At 43.4% G+C, this 21,136-nt stretch overlaps 1 protein-coding gene across 1 annotated transcript; it reads left to right on the top strand.

Annotated features, from left to right (window-relative positions):
- The first annotated feature begins 1,400 nt into the window (after window positions 1-1,400).
- LOC101173126 (D(4) dopamine receptor-like) lies at window positions 1,401-14,800 on the top strand. Its single transcript, XM_023955478.1, has 4 exons — window positions 1,401-2,222; window positions 3,841-3,953; window positions 11,874-12,457; window positions 14,382-14,800. The coding sequence occupies exons 1-4, from the start codon at window positions 1,977-1,979 to the stop codon at window positions 14,585-14,587; spliced, it is 1,149 nt and encodes a 382-aa protein (XP_023811246.1). The 5' UTR covers window positions 1,401-1,976; the 3' UTR covers window positions 14,588-14,800.
- The last annotated feature ends 6,336 nt before the right edge of the window (window positions 14,801-21,136 follow it).

Raw genomic sequence — 21,136 nt, 5'->3', positions numbered from 1 at the left:
TAATCTCTTATATAATCCATGTTAGTCTACGGGCCAAAACGAGCCTTAGGTGTACACCTATGTGAATTTACTCTGTTCAATTCAACATCATTAAATAAAATGTCAGAGTGTACGATAAAAAAAACACCTAACAAAGCAACATGGCAAGTGTGTTTTAAGGAACTGCAACACATTTAATTTTTCTCTTTCTAATTCAAAAATTGATGCTGGTGGCTCCTCATAGAAATAATTCAGTTGAACTACATTACAGGTCTACATCCAACTGAGTCATTTGTTTTAATAAGATGGTTTCTCTGATTTTTTGGAGTTTATTTTGAATGTATACATTACTGCAGATGGGCTTCATCCACGTGGAGTAACATGTATTGAGTTTCTTGGTGTATGGATTTTTATGATGTTGTGTAATGATGCATGTATTCGTTTAAAGCTGACCCCAGAAAGAGTAGTATTTGGTTTAGACTAATGAGGATCAATCAATCAATCAATCAATCAAAGTCTGTCTTCATGACAGCCGTTCTAGTCTGACTGCAGGACAACGAGTTGGTTTTGGAGGAGAACAGACACATTCATTTACACATGAAACATCTCATGTCTCCAAACATCTCAGTGACAGTCTGATCATTGCTCTGTCTGCTCTTGAGGAGACTTTCTTTCTAAAATACCTCAGATGTAAGGGGATACAAACGCTGAAACGGCTTTGTGTGAACAACAGAGAACTATTACACAAAAATGCTTTCAATGTCCCGGTGGTCTTTTTATCGCGATTATGCCATTTTTTGAAAAAATCGATAAACCTGTGTCCCTTTCTATGACTGAGTTTCTGCAGAGCAGCAGGAGTTCATTAGAAATTCACTAACTCTGGTTGTGGGGGGGTAGGGGGGACTGTTGGTGTGGAGCAACCCCACCCCCTTCCCGTTGATGAGAGCTCTCTGTTTACATGCTCTCTCACTAGCTTACACCTAACATTACCGCAACAAAAATGGCGACCAATATTTGATCTATCCAGTCGTACAGTTTGGATCCAGATTCCAGCTCAGACGAGGAAAACAAAGACATTAATGGATCTGTTGGTCTGACAGAGGATGCATCAGAATAGAGCATCCACTCTGATGCCCAGACTATTTTCTATGCAACAAATGTTCTCTTTTTCAAATGGCAATTTTTTTGGTCTGCTGCTGATTCACAATTTGAATAAAAAAAAGTTCAGAAATGCAATTGTGAGCTTGATTTTCTCCAAATTTGTCCTCCATTATGAGAACAATGCCACAAGAACATGTTACAAACACACAAAAAACACAGTTTTCATTGGAGTGGGTTTTTGAGAAGCTTTATTTTAAAAAAGTCTGATAAAAGAACGTTTTACTCAAATATTTAGATCAGTAGCTTTATAGGTTTGTTTATTTATGCTACTGTCCTTTCTAAGCCAAAATGTTAAATGTGTATTTTTTTCTTCTTTCTCATTTTTCTGCTGCATATCTTCAGGTATCGTTGTTTTGTCTCCCTCGTTTGTTTTTTCAAACCCCTCTCATCTCATCTGAGTGAATGTGGAGCGCGCGCGCGCAGCATATGGACAGCGCGTGTCCTGCTGCAGCTCAGAGGCTGAAAGACGCACAGCTGATAATCTGCTCTAATCGTTTAATTTTGCCCAGTGTGGCCTTTGCAGGTGCTCAGGTGAAGCTGGTGAAGCCACATCCGCCCGCTGTCTGGCCTCGATTCCGTCCTCGAGCTTCAACTTCGCGCGCTTCGTCCTGCTTTTCTGCGCGGGGGGAACTTTTCGGAGCGCGCGCTCCCAGACTTTCCCGTTAGTTGTTCCTTTGAGACGCGGAGGCGCATCTGCTCTTCACCTCAGCCCCTTATTAGCAACATGATGAGAAGCAGGAACTTTCCCCAAAGTCCACCCCGCCCTTGATGACAGGACGCTGGCCGCAGTGCTGTGGCTCTCCCCGGGACGCACCGACCGCAGAGCCGCGGCGGAGATGGCGGCCAACGCGAGCGCGGCGGCGGCGGCGGCGGGGCAGGACGCGGCGGCGGGACACAACCCGCTGGCGCTGGTGTTCGGCGTGCTGCTGATCGTGGTGATCATCTGCGGGAACCTGCTGGTGTGTCTGAGCGTCATCACGGAGAGGGCTCTGAAGACCACCACCAACTACTTCATCGTGAGTCTGGCGGTCGCAGACCTGATGCTGGCGGTGCTCGTCCTGCCGCTCTTCGTCTACTCGGAGGTGAGATCAGCCGGGGGGGGGGAATCCCGCTCTGTCTGCAAACTCTTCACAGTCCTACAAACACGCCTAAACTCTTCACACCCCCACTAAACAAGGAGGTGTTTTTCTGAATACACACGTGGAAACACAGAAATCCCTCTGCAGACCAAACTCTCTTCATTGTCCCCATTGGGCATGAATTTAAGAGGCATTTTTGCTATTCTATATTTGCATCCCTAAAGAAATTCCTTTTTTTAAAATCACATAAAGTATTTGATTTTATTGCACATTTTTATATTATTTAACATAATTTCTGTAAACTACAGTGAGAACAAAGACATGGATGAGTATGGAGGTCATGGCTTAATGCTATATAACAATTCTATCATATTTTATTCATTCATTCATCCTCTAAACTTGTTTTTGTCCCTTTCGGGGTCACTGGCTTGCTGGAGTCTATCCCAGCCACTTGTGGGCAAAGGCAGGGGGCATCCTGGACAGGTCACGTTCTGACACAGGACCCGGATCACACACCTATGCACACACACATTCACACCCAGGGACAATTTAGAGTAAACAATTACCCTATCATATTATACACACACACATTTATTTCTGAGACCCATATAACATTAATATGATCCACATTTTCCCTAAAATCTTATTGTAAATAAATTCCTCCATGTTTTCTACCCTGCAGCTCATCATCGGTCCACTACTAGAGGCAATAGAAGGCATTTTAATTCTTAATGCAAAATAGCTGCTTCCATGAAGTCTCAAAAGCACTTTAGGCGGGAAACGTTTTACCCATCATTTTTAACTTCATATAGAGAATAACTCATCTATTGGCATTTGTTTTTTAATGACTACTTGCTGTATTGAAAGAATGCATGTCTTGATAATTAATTCTCATTAATTCCCATGAATACAGTTACACCGTGGCAAAAAATGCATTTGAAACAGTAATAATGCATTTTTAGGCTGAACAGACAGTTCAGCCTAAAAATAACGAAATGAGAAGTTAGGCTCACTTTTGCAAGCTGCCTTCAGTGGCGGACTGTGCATTACACACCTGGGCCTTTAGTAGTGCTATGTCTGAATCACTCAACCCCTCAATAACTTATGTCCAATCAGAAGGTCTGAATACTGTGATGTTGCCTAAGCCTGCTAGAAGGCCCTGCTGACACCAACTCAAAATCTGATTAGTTGAAGGAAATTAATGTTCAACATTGATTTCGCATTATGGGCCTTTAGAGAGAAGAATCGAGTGCTTTTATGAGCCTGTCACAAATCCGGCAAATGGAGAGTGTTTTGTCAGGAAATGCAAAGCAAATGTGTGAATCACAAGACCCTGAAAGGGAGCAGCAGAAAAGCAAAGAAAAATCATTTTGTAAACCTCATGTGGACTCCACCCCCATAATGGATTCTCAGAAAATCAGGAGCCACAATAGACCCATAACACAGCTGGGTATTTGTGGGTTTGGCCTCTTGTCTGTTTGCTGATCCAATTTGCTCCTCCCGATAACATTAACCTGAAGAGTCTGGTTTTGGCCATCACAGCCTTTGTTTTGTTGGTGCATATTCCCGTCTTTTTTCCTGTGTTGACTGAGTGCTGATTGAATCGGAGTGAATGTTCTAGTTCCAGGATGGTGTCTGGACCCTCAGTACCACGATCTGTGATGGGTTAATGACCATGGACGTCATGCTGTGCACCGCCTCCATCTTCAACCTCTGCGCCATCAGCATCGACAGGTCAGTATCCCCGGAGCAGAAAATGAAGATCATTTGGATTGTGGCAACATTTGATAACTCCCCAGAGTGAACCCTGAAGATTAGGAACATGAAGGGAAACTTCTCCTGAAGGAACCAACAAATGATACAGTCGTCCTTTAAAGCTGAGCAGTTCGTTAGAGGAAAAAGTCGTTTTTATAAACACGGTATTATTATTTTTTTAATTGTTGTTTTTGGATTAGACAGCACAAATACACTACTCCCAATAAGTTCAGGATATTGTTATCTATATGAGTGCCTTTTCTATATAATGTAAAAACGTAAAAATCCATTTGGTATTACCGATCATTGATGAGAAGAAACACCATTTGAATTGGTTTGTTATTTTTTACCCCCATAAATAAGGACAATAGTAAAGATAGACCCAAATAAAAAACATTGACATTGTTGACATATTTCCACCATTTGCTGCAACAGCAGCTTGACAGTGACGTCTCATGTTCCTCAATATTTTCCTGATGTTGTTCTAAGGCGTTTCACTTTTCCACATGTTCTACATGCAGTTCTGCCAGGTCACCTGGGGTTACGATCATCCAATGTCTCTGCTTCAACTGATCCTAGACATGCTCTATTCGGTTCAGGTCAGGGGTCATTGCAGGTCGAACCATATGAGGCACTCCCACTTCCTGAAGTTGAGTTGTGGCAATTCTGGCACCATGTGGTGGAGCATTATCATCCATGAACAGAAAGTTGGGGGCATGCTGGTGGAATTGGGGGATGATGATTGGGTATATGATGTCTCTGAGGTAAGACTCTGCAGTAATTGGACCATCCACAATAACCACATGGGTTTAATGCTGACTGGTGATTTCTGCCCAGACTGTTGCACCTCCTCCACCAAAGCCAACCCTGGGGATCATATTGACCGTGTCACTCACCTCGCCTTCTCCAGCAATGCTGACGACCATAATTTCTGTGGAAGTGAACAGGACAGTAGACTGTTGCTGCATTGTCTAGGTCACATGGTCTGATCTCCACTTCAAACGTTTGCGGCGGTGTCTTGGTCTCAGTGGAGTCCCCTGGAACAATCCTCCGTCATTCAAGTCAAAGCGGTGGAGTTGGTTGTGATTGGTTTGCTTGTGAACCCCAGCACCCCTCACATATGTTAAATGGGCCTACAGCTGAGTGACAGTTGCAGAACCATGTCTGAGGTCATGGTTAGGCACTGGTAATGGTTGTGGTATGTCTCTGGTGGGATTCCACATCTGGGTCTATCCCAAACTTAGCCAGCAGTTCTGTTTCTTGATGCAAGTCTGATGATGACACCTTGGACACACCGAGTTCACCTGCAACATCTGACTGTCTACAGCCAACCTGAAGGCGCTGTGCCCAGGTGGAGCTGGCCGTCTGTTGAGCAGCGTCATGTGTTCATGGCTGTTTCAATGATGAACTTGGAATGACGTGCTGACAAAATCAGCTCTTTATCCTCACAGAATTTTGACATTGATGCTGCATTGAAAAGATTTTTTGTATGGGTGTTTTTGGTTTTGGCCCCAGTAAGTCAGACACACTGAACACAGTGAGACCATCACTACTACTGCCTCCCTATCCTGAAAATCTGTGAAGTGAAACACTGTTTACGGCATCCACTGAGTTTTTCACCATATCCCTAACTTAGTGTGAAGTGTATGAAGCTAATCCCTTTAAATCTGTGTGTTCCTGTTGCAATGACTTCTTGTGCACACATCAAATTTTTACATAAATGTGCTTCTGTCTGTTCACTAGATGAGTTAGCATTTGTTTCTTTAGTAGCCCACATTGTAAAAAGCTTTATTGGAGATAGGGATGAGTGATATATCGGCGCCAGTATTGGTATCGGCTGATATTTACATAATTTGAGTTTATCGGTATCAGTTCGATATTCAAAAAACCTGATTTTCTTCTGACTGTTTTCAGAAACGCTTTATTTTTTAAATGTATACATGTTGTTCCTAATAGATTGGGAAGCTTATGTTTATAGTCATGGTCAGCCATTGACTGTTTTCAGGTAAATGTTATTTTTGATAGGGATCCATGTCGTACCTAATAGATCCCTGCAATGGGGAGCTTATGGTTTAAAGTTATGTCCAATATTCAATATATGCTCTGAATGCTTACAGATATATTCGTATGACACTTTTAAAGTGGTACTTGTTCCTATGAGTGTTACGGGGAGAGGAAGAGGGAGTACCCAGGCGCAGAGAGGAGAGGAGGCAGGAGGTTGCAGGGGAACGGGGCTTTAATAATAACAAATGACTACAAACCAAAATCCACTGCTTAGCAGGCTAGAAACTCGAAACTTGAAAATACACAACGCTCGAAAACAGGGAACAGCACAATATGGACCAGCACAGGAGGAAGGGAAAGACAAGACTTAAATACATACAAGGGAACAAGACACAGGTGGAAACACTCAGGACTGATGGGGAAAGGTAAAACTTGAGACAACAACAAAACAGGAAATGCTACCAAATAAAACAGGAAGTAACTCAAACAGGCCCGAACATAAAACAACTAGAACATAAAGGCAAAGAACCTGAAACCGTGACAATGAGATACTTTGCTGTATGTTAAAAAAGGACAAGTACAGTGTTCTGTAAAAGAAAAGTTGTGCATTTATAAAAGGAAACAAAAAGGAAATCTAAACTTTGTGTTAATGTAGCCACTTAAGTATCGGTATCGGCAAATATCGGCTATCGGCTACAGTTACAGGAGAAATGTCATTTATCGGAATTGACCGAAAACGACATTTTATTGGCCCATCCCTAATGGCAGGATCGATCTGCTTCCTATTTCCGAGCCATCCCTCTGCATGTCACCGTTGCCTGTTCTGTTTATCCAGTCAGAAGCTTGAATTCCTCAACTCAGCAGTTTGACAGTGAGATTGGAAAGGAAATTTGCAAATCTATCAGTGTAGTAGGTTATAAGTACCAGAATTGGCGAAAATCTTTGACCAGTTCAATGTAAGAATGGTTCTAAATGCAGAAATAATGTCTTTTAAACTGAAAATCCTCCTGGAAACAGCATCACTTTAAAACTACATTTTATTGACAATAAGTTGTAAACCATACATTTAAAATGTGTTTTCACTACTAAGGTAAAATGAAATTCAAGGTGTGGTCAAATTCATTAAGCTCTATCCCAATGAACGGAGAGTACATAAACAGACATCCAGAATGAAGTGTAAAAACTGCCTCAGCTCTGCTTTCCAAAAAAGACATTCTCTGAGGATGCTGATTCATTTTCTCCTTAACTTTAGAATGAAGTGACAATCTGTTTGTCAGTGCCTTAGTCAAAACTGTGGATATGGGCGGGACGAGCAGTCTGCGGGTGAAAAACCTGTTCGGACCACACAAGTGGTCCACATGGAATGTTAAGATCCTCGACGTCCAGGACGTTGAGCATATAAAGAGAAAATGTTCATGCACATTTTTTTCTAAGGGCATGTTGAGAGCAACAGGTTGTGGCGAATACGTAAACAACACATAAGGTTGAAGTAGGTGAGACGAAGGCGTGTCGTACAGATTTATTATGTTTTTTACCCCTCCCAAACCCTGCACACTGCACAACGCACCCATTAGTGCTGTTCAAGTGACAAGTGTGTACTCTTTGTGTGCACCCTGACTGTTAGAAATGAGGAAATGAGACGATAGAGTGTAGTTTGTGTGGAGATCATACATGGATCTATATGCGCACTTATGTATCACATGCTCACCCGTGTGTGCAGTCAGTAATGAGCCTGTCCGCTCACCTTACTAAGGACTAGTGTTGCATAAAGGCCCCGTATGTCAGCATCACCCGTACGTCATAAGTGTGTCGTAACTTCCATTACCCTTACAAATACATCACGATGCACTTACCACATGCACAACAATGGTACATTTCATTTTCATGAGGTCCCTTAAGGTGGCTATAAAAACCTCAAGACACACCTGTGCTCCCTTTAAGATGCAGCCCCTCCTCTCTACGACCCTCTATGAGCCAGGACAACCATGCATGTGACTAAAGCACAAGCTTGCAGTGTCATTATAGGGTCACATCAGGGATTTTTAGAAACATCCGTCAGGTTAGTCGAAGCATAACTGTGTGTGTCGTGGTCACAATGGACACCTTCAGCTGCATCACATTTTTGTGTTGTTTCCTACTAATGTTTCAATTGAGACGAATCGGAAACAAAACAATTGAAAACACTAAAGGAGAAATATTTTTAATGAGCTAAACGTCCAGCTGTTCCCAACGTTTGATCAGTTTGTCTCGATAAGATGACTAAACTGTCAGCTGAGGTCCAAGAATGACACCATGAGCCAAAAACCCTGAGCTGTTCCTGTCATTCGCTGCATCAAACCTCATAGAAAAACTTGCTTCCATGAAACCTGTTGGGAACAGCAGACTGAGTCAGGTTGATGATGTCTGAAGCAGCCAGTCACATTCATTCACTCACCGAACGACAGGATCTGAATAATGGAGGAGTGGGAATCCAGGTGCTGAGGAGAGCGCTCTTCTGGTCTACCTCACATTCCAAAGGAAACACTCATTCATGCATGAGAGGTTGAATTTAGCAAAGCAGGTGTTTCACCTGAACCAGAGGATGCAAATCAAACATCATAAAGAGTTTACAGAGCTGTGAAGACCAACAATCATCAACTGTAGATATTTGGAAAATAATCTGTTTTTACCTGCTCTTTTATTAAGTAACCACCGAGAGGTGCCGCCATTCCCCCTCTTCTTGCCTTTTAGTCTCGCTATGTTCTGATTTTTCTGGAAAAACTACCAGTCCTCTCCTAAGCGGTCCGTCTGTTCCCCACATCATAACATTTCAACGTCTCAGAGATGCATGTCTCAGCCAATCGGTGGTTGCCCCGGCCGGTTGGCTGCCTCGGTCCCGTCGAGGCCTGACCAGAGCTCTTCTAGGGCTGGCGTTTGGGGGCCTGGGCTTGCTCCGGGGGGGGGGCGACGCTTTCTGGCTCCTCTCTTTCTGTGTGGGGTGGGTGGTGCCGGGCCTGGGGTGTCGGCGCCTCCGGGGATGGGGCCCCTGGGCTGGGTGGGCCTGGCCCCTTTGCTGGGGGGGGGGGGGGGGGATAGCTGTTTGACCAGTACAGCTTACACACACCCCTCCCCCCCGCAATATATACATTCCAACATAAACACACACACACATGCACACACACCCTCTCAAACACCCATACACGCACACACATTTTGCAAGGAAGGTGGGACCTAGGACCATCTGTCCCCTACCCCTTCCCTGGTGGGGGCTGTGGGCCCCTTGGCAACGGCGGCCGTGTCCCCTGGGTGCCGGCTTCCTGGGCCCGGCGGTGCTCTCTCCGTGCGGTGGGGGGGTTCACATTATACCTGAGCTGGGGGTGTTCGTGTCCCTGGGGGGTGGGTCCTGGTCCTTGCCCCTGAGCGCTAGGCCCCGCCAAATTTCCAACTGTGGCCGAGCCTGGTCGGGCCATATTTACAACACCCCTTGTGGGCCCCCTTTTTACCCCGGGGTTCCCCCCTCCTGGGTGGGGGCGGCGGGCCCCTGCCTTGCTCCTCCCTGGACCAACCGTGGGCCAGGTGGGTGGCTGCCTGGAGTGCGGAGCGGGTCTTCCTTGGGGGGTCCTGGCTTGTACCTGGGGTTGGGGCGGGGGGATGCCCGGAACTCCTGGGTGGTGATGGGGTGCTCGTCTGGGGCTGTGGGCGTCCTTCTCCGGTGGGGCCCTGCGTTGGGCTCTCCCGGCGCGGCGGGGGGGCTGCTCTCCTGGTGGGGCTGGGGCGGCGCTCTCTTTCCCTCTATTTTAGAAGAACATAAACACTCACCTGAGCACAAGTGTTAGCTCACCTTTGCACTAACGGTTTGTATGATTGAATGACTGAAATATTTCACACTAGTTGGTTTTAAGGCATAAGCATGCGTGTGAACACTATCTGTTTTGAGTACATGTCGACATGTGGACATTTTTGCAGCTAACAGGTGTGTTGATAACATTTGAGTGTGTGTGTGGACAGGCCCCGCCCTTTTTGTACTACATTTGAACCTTACCGTAATGATTAACAACCAGTAAACTTGTTGCTTTATGCTGCTTCATGGTCTTATCCCCCCTCCCCTCCTATTATCACCCTCCTACCCCCCTCTCTCTCTAACATCCCTCCCTTTTCTTCCCTTCTTTCCTTTTCCGTCCGGTCCAACACCAAAGATTTTCAAACATGGTTGAAATTAATAAAGTTTGGCCTAATTTAAAAAGGGGTTTATTCAGACATACCTTTGGTTTGTCTGAAGATTAATAACCCCTCTTGTTAAGGTAAAATATGTCCAACACAAGAGGCCCTCAGCTCTGATCTGCCTGCCCAGCTGTTGGACAGGACAAGTAAAAAAAAAAAAAAAAAAAAAAGAGATGCATGTCTTTTTACTAGTTTATGTTTTAAAAGAAAAACTTTGAGTGCTGAGAAAACCCCTCCCCCTCTGGTCCCCGGCAGTAACTATCTCTTGAGTTCTAACCGCACTTCCTGGATGCTGCACACCTGACTCATTCACACAATTAACCACAGCATATTTAAGCACAGCACTGAGCAGAGCTCAGTGTGAAGCATTGTTTGTGCCACTTTGCCTTCAAATGTTTCCGGTTCCGGATTACAGCACGGACGCGTGTGGCCGAGGGCGGCTTTACAACTATCTACAAATGACTTAAAAAGTTGATTTTCTCCCAAAAAAGAGAGCTGACTATGGCCCCTAAGAAAAACCATGAATACGAAGACCTTAAAAAGACTCTTGATGACATCCAAGCTGCGTTGTGTCCCTTTATGAAACAAGTTAACGCGAAGCTAACTCCGCTTTTAGTGCTAATGGAAGAATTCCTGGGGCTCCGAGCTCAAAATGAGCAACGAGAAAACCGGGTCGACATTCTGGAGAAAAGACTGGACGATGTGGAACAACAAGTAAGGATGAATAATGTCATTCTCACTGGAGTACCGATCAAACCTCGGGCAAAGCTAAATGCAGCTGGAGTTAGCATTGCTAATGCTAATAGCGCTAGCATTGCTAGCAGTTCTGAAACGGAGAGCGGTGGAGAGTCTCTGGAACACCAAGTGGATTCATTTCTCACGTCTAAAGGGATTTCCCTGGATCTTAATACCATGGAGACCTAACACCTGCTCCCCAGGAGAAAGAAGACGGATAAACTAGCGATCCTCATCAGGTTTGTGAATCAAAAACACAAGCTAGCTCTGATGAACCAAAGGAACCAAGGACACAGCGACAGTCAACTGGGGGAGCGGGGATCAAACCGCCGACCCTTCGATCATTGGATGACCTGCTCAACCTACTGAGCCACTGCCGCCCCAATCATTAATCATTTAAAGTGTAAATTGCATTTTGTGTTTCTAAGATTTTGTTATTCGTAGCACATGCAAATCCACAATTGCAAGCACATACAGTTACACACAAAATCTATTTTATAAGTTACAAATCAAGTACTCAAACACATATGCTTTGAGACTGATTTTTCTCCATAGTAAGATGTTCTAGAAGCTTTAAAAATGTGTGACTGTAATTACATTATCGGATTCATTGTTAATTACATTAATTGTTGGGTTGGATTACCACCATTTTTTTCATTTGTATCCTATTATTTCCTCATTTTAATCTAGTTCTATGGAACTACAAAAACTTTTTCCAGTGACTCAGGAAAGAACTATAAACTGGGTTTAAATGAAACCACTATAACTGAAAAAATCAGTGTTGCTCCAAAAAAAATGAATCCAAAAATCCAACAATAATCTAAGAACTGGGTTAAAGAAGTATTTGAAGAGTATAAGAAGGAATAAAATGGTACTGAACTGCAGTATTTATTATTGTACTTGAAAATAAGATGAAGTTGCTTTTTAGAATGACTTTGTTGTAAAATTGTATCATTTCAGGTTCATTGCTGTGTCGATCCCTCTGAACTACAACAGGAAGCACGTGGACCTGCGTCAAACTGTTCTGCTGTCAGCCACTTGGATCTTGGCCCTGGCCGTGGCCTCCCCAATCTTGTTTGGTATCAACAACATCCCAAACCGGGACCGTGGAGAGTGTAAGCTGGAGAACGACGACTATGTGCTCTACTCGTCCGTGTGCTCCTTCTTCATCCCCTGTCCCATCATGGTGCTGCTATACTGCGGGATGTTTCGAGGACTGCACCGCTGGGAGGAGGCCCGGAGAGCCAAGCTCAAGAGCAGCATCCAGGCCTGCCGCAAACTGCAGGAGGCTGCGTCCTCCCTGCCTCCTTTGGCCTCCCTGCCTCCGCCACTGCCCCCCATCATAGAGAGGGAACCGAGTGATATGCCGGGCGAGCAGCCCGAATTGCCGCCTGTGGACCAGCCACATAATTCTGAGTGCAAACGCTCTGTACCCACTGTAAGCTTTGCAGAAATCAAGTTTGACCCTAACCCTAACAGAAAAAAGAGGGCCAAAATCAACAGCCGAGAGAGGAAAGCCATGAGGGTGCTTCCGGTTGTTGTCGGTAAGTTTGGTTCTAAAGGAACTGGTTATTCCATAACTTGAAAAACTGACAGCTAAAAAGATCCCAATCTGTCTGTTTCTGTAATGTAGTGAAACATGAGTCCTTAGTTTGAAAATTAAAGACAGACTGAAGCAAACTCAATGAGCAAGATGGAAACTCCCTCAGGTATTATTTACTGTGATATAACGACTCGCACTGTAACGGGGCTCCCCGCTGACACCTCAGGCGCCCGACCCAAAGCACCAACGCATCAGGCAGAATGGGTCAGCCTATTAATAGCTGTGCCACTGCTCCTCTTTTCCACACGGCAACTAATCCCACCAGCTTCATAATCTGAAATCCAATTACAACCTAAGACTGTCAGACGGCTTTTTAGGTGTCCATGTAATACTAATGAGTTTGTTCTACAAGCTGACATGACAGTTTGGGGAAAGCTGAGGCAAAACCTGGAATGCATGTATGTTCTGGCAATATAAAAAAAAAAAATACATGGAATTTTGCGATATTTTGGGTTTAGATTTCTGCAGCCTGAAACAATCCTTGGCAGAGACCTCTTAATAGGAAGGACCTCCACAGTAAAACACAATAACAGATACATTTTATTTTATTTAGGACTCCCACTCTGATCCTCTTTTTATCTAGTTTCACTGCGTTCCCAGTGGTCTTTTAATTATGATTATGTTAGGGTTATGACATTTTTAGCCAAAACAAAAGAATCTAGCATTTTCTAGGACATAGTTTCTCACCAGCAACAGGAGGTCATTAGAAAAATACTTCTGTCGTGGGTGCGACTAGCAGGTATAGAGCAACCCCGCCCCTCTTTCTATCACCGATAACTGAGAGCTCTCTGTTTACATGCCCTCCCAGTAGCTTACAACCCCTCACACCCCCAGCATAACATTAGCGGTGCAACAAAAATAGATAGTGAGTAATATCAGTTATCCAGTTGTACAGTTTAGATCCAGATTCCAGCTCAGACGAGGAAAACAAAGACGTTCATGGATCCATTTGTCTATGAGTGGATGCATCAGAATGGAGCACAGCAGGAAGCTCTGAAGCTTGCGGCTCTCCCGGCATATTTTCTGTTGCAAATAAGCTCTTTTTTAAACACCATTTTTTGTGTACTCCTGATTCACATCAATAATCACAAACGAAATTTGAATCCTTATATTCTTCCTAAATGTCCTCGTCTCTGGCTCGTCTGTGCTCCTGCTTCTACACTGGTTGTGGACTCTAAGAAAACCTATGAAGCCCATCTGCTGGACTATTTAAACATGTAGTTGTAGCATTAGATAAGCTAATTCTTCTCTAAGAGTTCTGGTACATCGCCTGTCCGTCCTGGGGGAGGATCCCACCTTCATGTGGACACCCCTGAGGTTTCTTCTTTTTTTCCGGAATCCGTCTTTTTTAGGAGTTTTTCCTTACCGCGAATGGTGTTTTACAGGCAGGGATGTCCAGTTTAGTTTAGCCATAACCGATTGAATTCTAAAACTTCATGCTATTAATGATTTCATGTTCTTATACAATTACCGGTATGAAGCCTATTGAGACAACTATTGTTGTAATGTTGGGCTATAAAAATAAAATTGAACAGAGTTGAATTGAAATCCATCATGAAAGAAAAGCCACAAAAAACTGTTAAAAACACCTAAAAAAACACTATTTTCATTGGAGAAGGTCTTTAACTTTGACAGTCTTGCTGACTGAATCTTGAAGCCAGTTCAAGGTGCAGCTGAAAACGTCACTTAGTGCCTTCAGGTGAATTCATCCAGTTTAGGGGGATAAATTCAGATACAGCCCAAAATACAGTCGTGGTTGGTTCATGGTGAAACCTTTGTTGTGAACGTGACATAAAAATACAGTTGTGTCCCCCTCCAAATGAATCCGCATTCTGTTTGATCCAGACTCTTCTGTCCCTCTGCAGGTGCCTTTCTCTTTTGCTGGACCCCCTTCTTTGTTCTTCACATCATGCGAGCGCGTTGTCATGACTGCCAAATCCCATCGGCTTTGATGAGCTTGGTAACGTGGCTCGGCTACGTCAACAGCGCCCTCAACCCCATCATCTACACCATCTTCAACACTGAGTTCAGGAACTTTTTCAAAAAGGTTTTGCACCGCTGCTGCTCATAGAAGAACCCCCAGCTGCTGGGAAGACTCTAAACATCTGGAGTCTGCTCACGCCCTCAATCTCTGTCCTCTGAGGTTTCTACTTCTAACAGTACAGTTTGTCTTCTTATCAGCACTTTCAACAGCTTTAAGGTAAAACTTCATTTACAGTTTTTCTCAGTCGCTTTAGTACATTTCTCAGATCAGAATTGAAGTTTGCAAATACGTGTGTGCATTTCTCAAAACAATGTGTACAAACAGCAAAACACTATGGATTTCTTGCAAAAGCCTGTAACTTGCTAAAAATCTTTAGTTCATCTCTCCAAACTAAGTCTTTGTCATTGAACATGTCAGTGCCATCAGAATGTCAAGTCCTTGTGTCATTGTCTACGAACAAGACAGTCAAATGACTTTGTCATGTTGTCAATATAACTGTGTACTTTAGAGGGAGGTTCTGATGTAAACTATGGCTAAAGTTTGGATGACAATTATTGTAAAATGGAAGTTACACCTTTTTTGTTTGATTGCAAGAGACTGGACAAGATTCACATTAACACTTTTATTGTTCATATTGTAATTTTTTGACAGACCATGTCATACCAACATAGAAAAAACCCACTGAAAACAGTAACACAAAGGGAAAAAAAGATAGGACAATACTCTGTACAACAGTACAGGCAGTGCAGTAGGAATTGGTGTGGTCCTCCTACACCTCTTATCGTTCCTGTATGTTAGGCCACAAATTCTCATCCACATCACAGCGAATATCCTCTCTTGCAATGCAGCGTGGAAAGAATCTTTTAGAGTGTCTTATCCAGCCTCTGCAGGCGTCTGCTGTGATGTCATCACACGCTGCATCCATGGCAGCCAGGAGGGTCATTTGTGTATGTGGCTGGCGATCATAAACTTTCCATCTCCATGCTAATAAAAATTCCTCAATAGGGTTAAGGAATGGAGAGTAGGGTGAAATGAACTCCATCCGCATCCTGTTGTGGGCTGCAAACCATTGCCTGATGATGTTGGAGTGATGAAAACTCACATTGTCCCAAACTATCACACACGTTGGCAGGTGATCTCCACTCTGACCCCTCTCTTCTTCAGGGATGAGATCTCTGTAGAGAGTTTCTAGAAAGGTTATAAGATGTTCTGTGTTGTATGGACCTATTATGGGAATATGAGTAAGCACACCATTGTCACAGATGGCCGCACCCATGGTTATGTTCCCGCCCCGTTGGCCTGGCACATCAACTGCGGCCCTGCGGCCGATGATATTTCGGCCACGCCTTGTACATTTTGTTAGGTTGAAGCCAGCCTCATCCATGTAGATGAAGCTGTGTGGCTGTTCACTTGCTTCCAGTTCCATCATACGCTAAATACAGAAGACACAAAATGAGTTTTATGAATTACAAGAATTTACATTTTGGCCAAGATAGAGTTACATCAAATGTATAAATCACATATTGCATTACTTTTCTACAGCCATAGCAAATGTGTAAAGATTTGTGTAATGTGTAAAAACCCGCTTACTGTAATGTATATCGTTGTATGATATACATAGTGTTTACTGTGCAGTACAGTTACTGCATGTCCATGCATGTTTTACCTGTACATACTGGTAGCGTAGTTCCTTCACTCTTTCACAGTTAGAGCTGCTTCATTTTCATCTGGTGTCCTTTCAGCACTCTGTTAAATGGTTGAGATGCTGACTGTTTGGATATTTGCAAATATGTTGTTGTCCTCTATAATGGCACTCTTTATCTCTCTTAGTCTTATCGCATTGTTTTCTACAATCATGGTGCAAAACGCCTCCTCCTGTTGAGCAGTGAAAAGGGGCCCTCTGCCGCCCCTGTGAAGTTGTCTTGCAGTCCTATGTGGAAAAGATACAGTAATGCAAAATTCAGGAAGATAAAATGTCACTGTGTAAAATGTAAGCCTACTTACAGTACTTACTGAATCTTGCAAAAAGCTTTACATATTGTAAAAATACTGTAATATTGTATGAAACATCACAGAACAGTTCATATTTTAGATTACATACCTGTTCTCTCGACGAAAGGTCTGAATGATTGAGGACACAGTTGTTCTCCCAACATTTGGCTGCACCCTTCTACAAGCCTCAGCCATTGTGAGCCCATGGTTGACAACATGGTCTACAAGTGTGGCTCTTATCTCATCAGGAACACGTACATGTCTTCGGCCTCTTCCTCGGTTTTGCCCCCTATCTCCTCCACCACGCAGCCTCACTCCTCTTCCTCTTCGTCTTCTCTCTGGCTGTTGACCCCGTCCAATTCCTTGTCCTTCCATTGTCAGACATAGAACATTGTGTTGTGCTTCAGCCATATACAGTATATACTTGCCCATTCATTGTCAATGAGATGCACCTTTGTTAGAGGAAGTCAAGTCACCTGAGAGCAATTTACCAATTCAGGACAGATTTAGACAAAAACATATAATGGAGATGTATAGAAATATGTTTGTCACATTTTGACAACTTGGTCAACCATTTTGCAGTTAATGACATATGATAAACTAATGACTAGGTGTTTTGAGGAGTAAGACTATTGCACAGTGAACTATATAATACATTTTGATCAACATGACATAAACAATTGATAATGTAGCAAAGAGCAGAGAGTTGTACATAATCATTTGCATGGATGTACCAAAGCAATTGCAACTTGTTCAAAGAAGTGAGAAACTGCTTATATGACGTGCACAAGTGACATCATGATGTGAAGATTGAACAAATAGTTTTGGGAATTTCATTCCGATCTGAGAATTGTACTAAAGCGACTGAGAAAAACTGTAATACACTTTCTAATTCAGACCAAGAACTTTTACCGACTGAGGGGCACGCTGACAAAAGACTGCAGTACTTGCACTTTTCATAAACTGATGTGCTTCTTCATGCAAATGTTTCATACTGATTCTAATCTATGCATCCTGCATTTGGTTGAACTATTCCAAGCAGTTTGGTCAGGTTTTTATGTTGCAGTTTATGCCAGACTATTGTTTAGAGACGGAAGCCTCTTTTCATTCATGGGTGTGACTGTCCTTCACTTGCATTGTAGAGGTTAGTGTGAATGACCGTCATTGTTTGTGCCATGTAAGGGTTCTGCTGTGTGTTTAAGGCCTTTTTCACATCAGCAGCTACCTTTCTGATGTATTATTTTTTATGCATTTATATGAAAATGTAAGGAAAACAGATTTTGTAAAAAAAAATAAAAAAGTTTACATTTTGAAAGATGCTCTTAAAGATGAGACTCCAAATATTTGGAAAGGTTTTTATTCTAACTGCCCTAATCTCATCCACTTAAATGTCAAAAAGTAAATAAATTATTTGTAACTTTTGTGTTTCATCTAACATATTTACAGTCCCACTGACAGTTGTGTGTACAATTAAAGATATTTCTACTATGTACTGAGCAAATACAATGTAGGAAAAGCCAACAAACCAATACCTTTAGTTTTTCAGTGTTTTTGTTTTTAATAATAATGTTCTGGAGCTTTCAGATGCCTTCATGTTGTGCCCAAAAAGCGACCTTAATGACAACATCAGGGGATTTGTTGCAGCAGATCAATCTGCCATGTCATCATCTTAAAGCCATTTCCAACCGGAAGGAGCTGCATTTCCAGAAGAGAATGCAGGGTTGAGTGCTGTATTGCTGAATGAAAATGAAACTTAAAGGATGACAGTTGGCGAAAGAAATTTAAATAAAGAAATTATCAAAGTTGACCATAAATAAAGTGAAAACAGCACAACAACAAAAAAGATGTTTTTGTGAAAAATGCCAGCGCCGGGTCTCGAACCAGCGAGTTTCTGCACCAAAGATTCCCCTTGGATTTCAATGGAGGCAAAAATCCTGGAAATCCTGGAATTTCTTGAAAAGTTCAAGGATTTGAAGGACCAAATGTCATAGCTGGAAAAAGCTGAAAGAGTTGAACATTTTAATAGTTGAATGGTTAAAATAACTGAAAAATTGTAGGAATTAAGCGCCAAAAAAGTGGCGGAAGACACTTTAATAAAAAAAAAAAAAAAAAAGGAAAGAGAAACAGGAAAGCAGTGGGCTGAATGCTTTATAGCAATGTCAAGTCAGCGGTTAAAGCCTCAGGCCTTAGTCACACGCCCCCTTACGGGGGTTGTTGACCGGTATGGGTTCTTGGGTTGTCTGGGCCCATAGAGGGTTGTAGCGAGGAGCAGCTGCATCTTAGAGAGTGCAGGTGTGTCTTGTAGTTTCCTCTTTATAGGACGTCATGAAAACGGAAGGTACCATTGATGTCTGTGTGAAGGATTTGCAAGGCTAATGGAAGTAATATGAACTTATGACGTATCGGTGATGCTAAACCATACGGTGGCATACGTCATTAGGTGTGAATACTGGCTCCTCACTGACCAGGTGCAAATGCTGCACGCACAGGGTGTGCATGTGATACACACATGTCCGTAGGACATCCACACAAACAAACGCCTTTGCCGCACGCAAGGAGCCCTTCCTTATTATGGGAACAGCACTGACGGGCTCCATGCTCAGCCCACAGGGTTTGGGGGGTTAAGAATCCAAACAACACGCCTGCACCTAACCTACTTCACCCTTACCCTTGTGTGTTGAATAGGTGTTTGCCATGACCTGTCGCCCGCAGCATTTCTCCATTTTTCACCTGCAGACAGCTTCTGTCCACCTAGAAGGGCAATTGGGGACTAAGGCATCCATTTCTCAGAAGTGGACTTTAGAGTCCGTCCTGGATGTCAACGAGTGAGGCCGAGGATTAGCCTGACATGATTGAACACAGAGAGTTATTAATATTACATGTTCTCTTCTCTTCTAGCATGTTAGAGAAACTCTGTCTACGTATGAGGAGCGCATGCAAACTCCACAGAGAAGTCAGGATTCAAAGCAGGATCTCGCACTATAACAGCAATGGCTCACCATCGCACCAACATGCAGCCCCGCTTCCAAACTGTTTGCAGCCAGTTTCTGTCATTAAAGATTGATTATGAGAGGAAATCATTAACGTGACCTTAGCATTGAGCTCAGATCCTTCAGATCTCAAACTACAGCAGGCAGGCTTACAGGATCCACCTAGCTCTGCAACTTATACATCCTTAAAAGTATGTTTCATTTTGTTTCCTACAGTGATGTGTTCGAGGATTTTGTCTCAGGAGACGGTGTAAACGTTACATTCATGCGGTTACCATTGATTGCACTGTGTTGAATCAACTCCAAACAAGGAAGTGTCATTATCGCTTGTGAATCCTGTTACAAGGACACAAACATGTATCTATCTCTAGCAAGAACCACACGACCATCATGTTCACCTTTTTTGCTTTCCTCGCCCAGACCGTGGTCAGGGCAAACAGGGAAGCTGTTGTTGATGACAGAGGCCAAAGATTCCTTTCAGCAGGTTTGCATTGCATGCTATTTTCTTGGCCATTCTTCCATACGGATTTTCTCAAGGGCTGTGATGATCAGAGCTAAAGACAAGCTGGAAGGGAGGGACAAGAAGCTCCTTGAGGATTACTGCAGGGGGGTTGATTCTGTCCACGATTACTCCTTCTGGAAGATCTGCTTACGCCCTGAACAGAGTGGTCTTACTGGACGTCTGCTTTGACCCTTTCAACTGTGAAGACAGAAAAGAAATGTGTGAAGGTTTTCATCCAGAGCTGGGCTGCAAAGCACACTTCCCAGGGCAAGGACCAAGAAACTGACCGGAGGGGGGAAATGGAGAGAAAACGGATGATTTCGAGGAGGAACTCAGATGCAGCTTTTGCTTCAAACTATTCCTCTGTTCCTAATTGAATGGTCTCTGAACGATGCCCTTAGGCCTTCAGAGAAGCTCATGAGGGAGCAGGAGGCTTCCAGTCCTCCTCACTCCCTGAACGCCTGTTTTTGCTTTTTTTCATGTATTCATGGAGAAGGTTAGAAAATAAGGATGCCGCTTTCATTGTGGAGCAATATCTGTTCCACAATGAAGCTGAAGTGTTCTGTGTTTTGTTGTGTTGACCGCCTTTTTGTCAGACCGATCTTCTATTCTTCCTACAGTTTTTGTTTTTAGCTATAAATGAAGTCTTATTTTTCTACTTTGCTACTCCAGTATCATCATTTCTGTCCCGTCTTGGACATTTATTGTCAGAAGCTATGATACTGGTCACCTAATTACGTCCACCTTTTTTAGTACTTTTGCCTTCAGAACTTCCACAGTCCTTGGTGGCAGAGATCCAACAAGGTACTGGAAACATTCCTCAGATAGTTTGGTCCATATAGACATGATAGTATCACAGCTGCTGCAGATTTGTCGTCTGAACATCCATGATGCAGATCTCCCGTTCCACCACATCCCAAAGGTTGTCTATTGGGTTGAGATCTGGTGACTCTGGAGACCGTTTGAGTCCAGGGAAGTCATTGTCATGTCCAAGAAAGCAGTCTGAGATGATTCCAGCTTTATGACATGGCGCCTTATCCTGCTGGAAGTAGCATCAGAAGATGTTACACTGTGGTCATAAAGGGATGGACATGGTCAGCAACATTACTCTGGTAGACTGTGGCGTTGGAACCATGCTCAACTGTGACTAAA

Source organism: Oryzias latipes, chromosome 6 (assembly GCF_002234675.1).
Source record: "Oryzias latipes chromosome 6, ASM223467v1".
Lineage (NCBI taxonomy): Eukaryota > Metazoa > Chordata > Actinopteri > Beloniformes > Adrianichthyidae > Oryzias > Oryzias latipes.
This window is presented reverse-complemented; position numbering and strand designations above follow the sequence as displayed.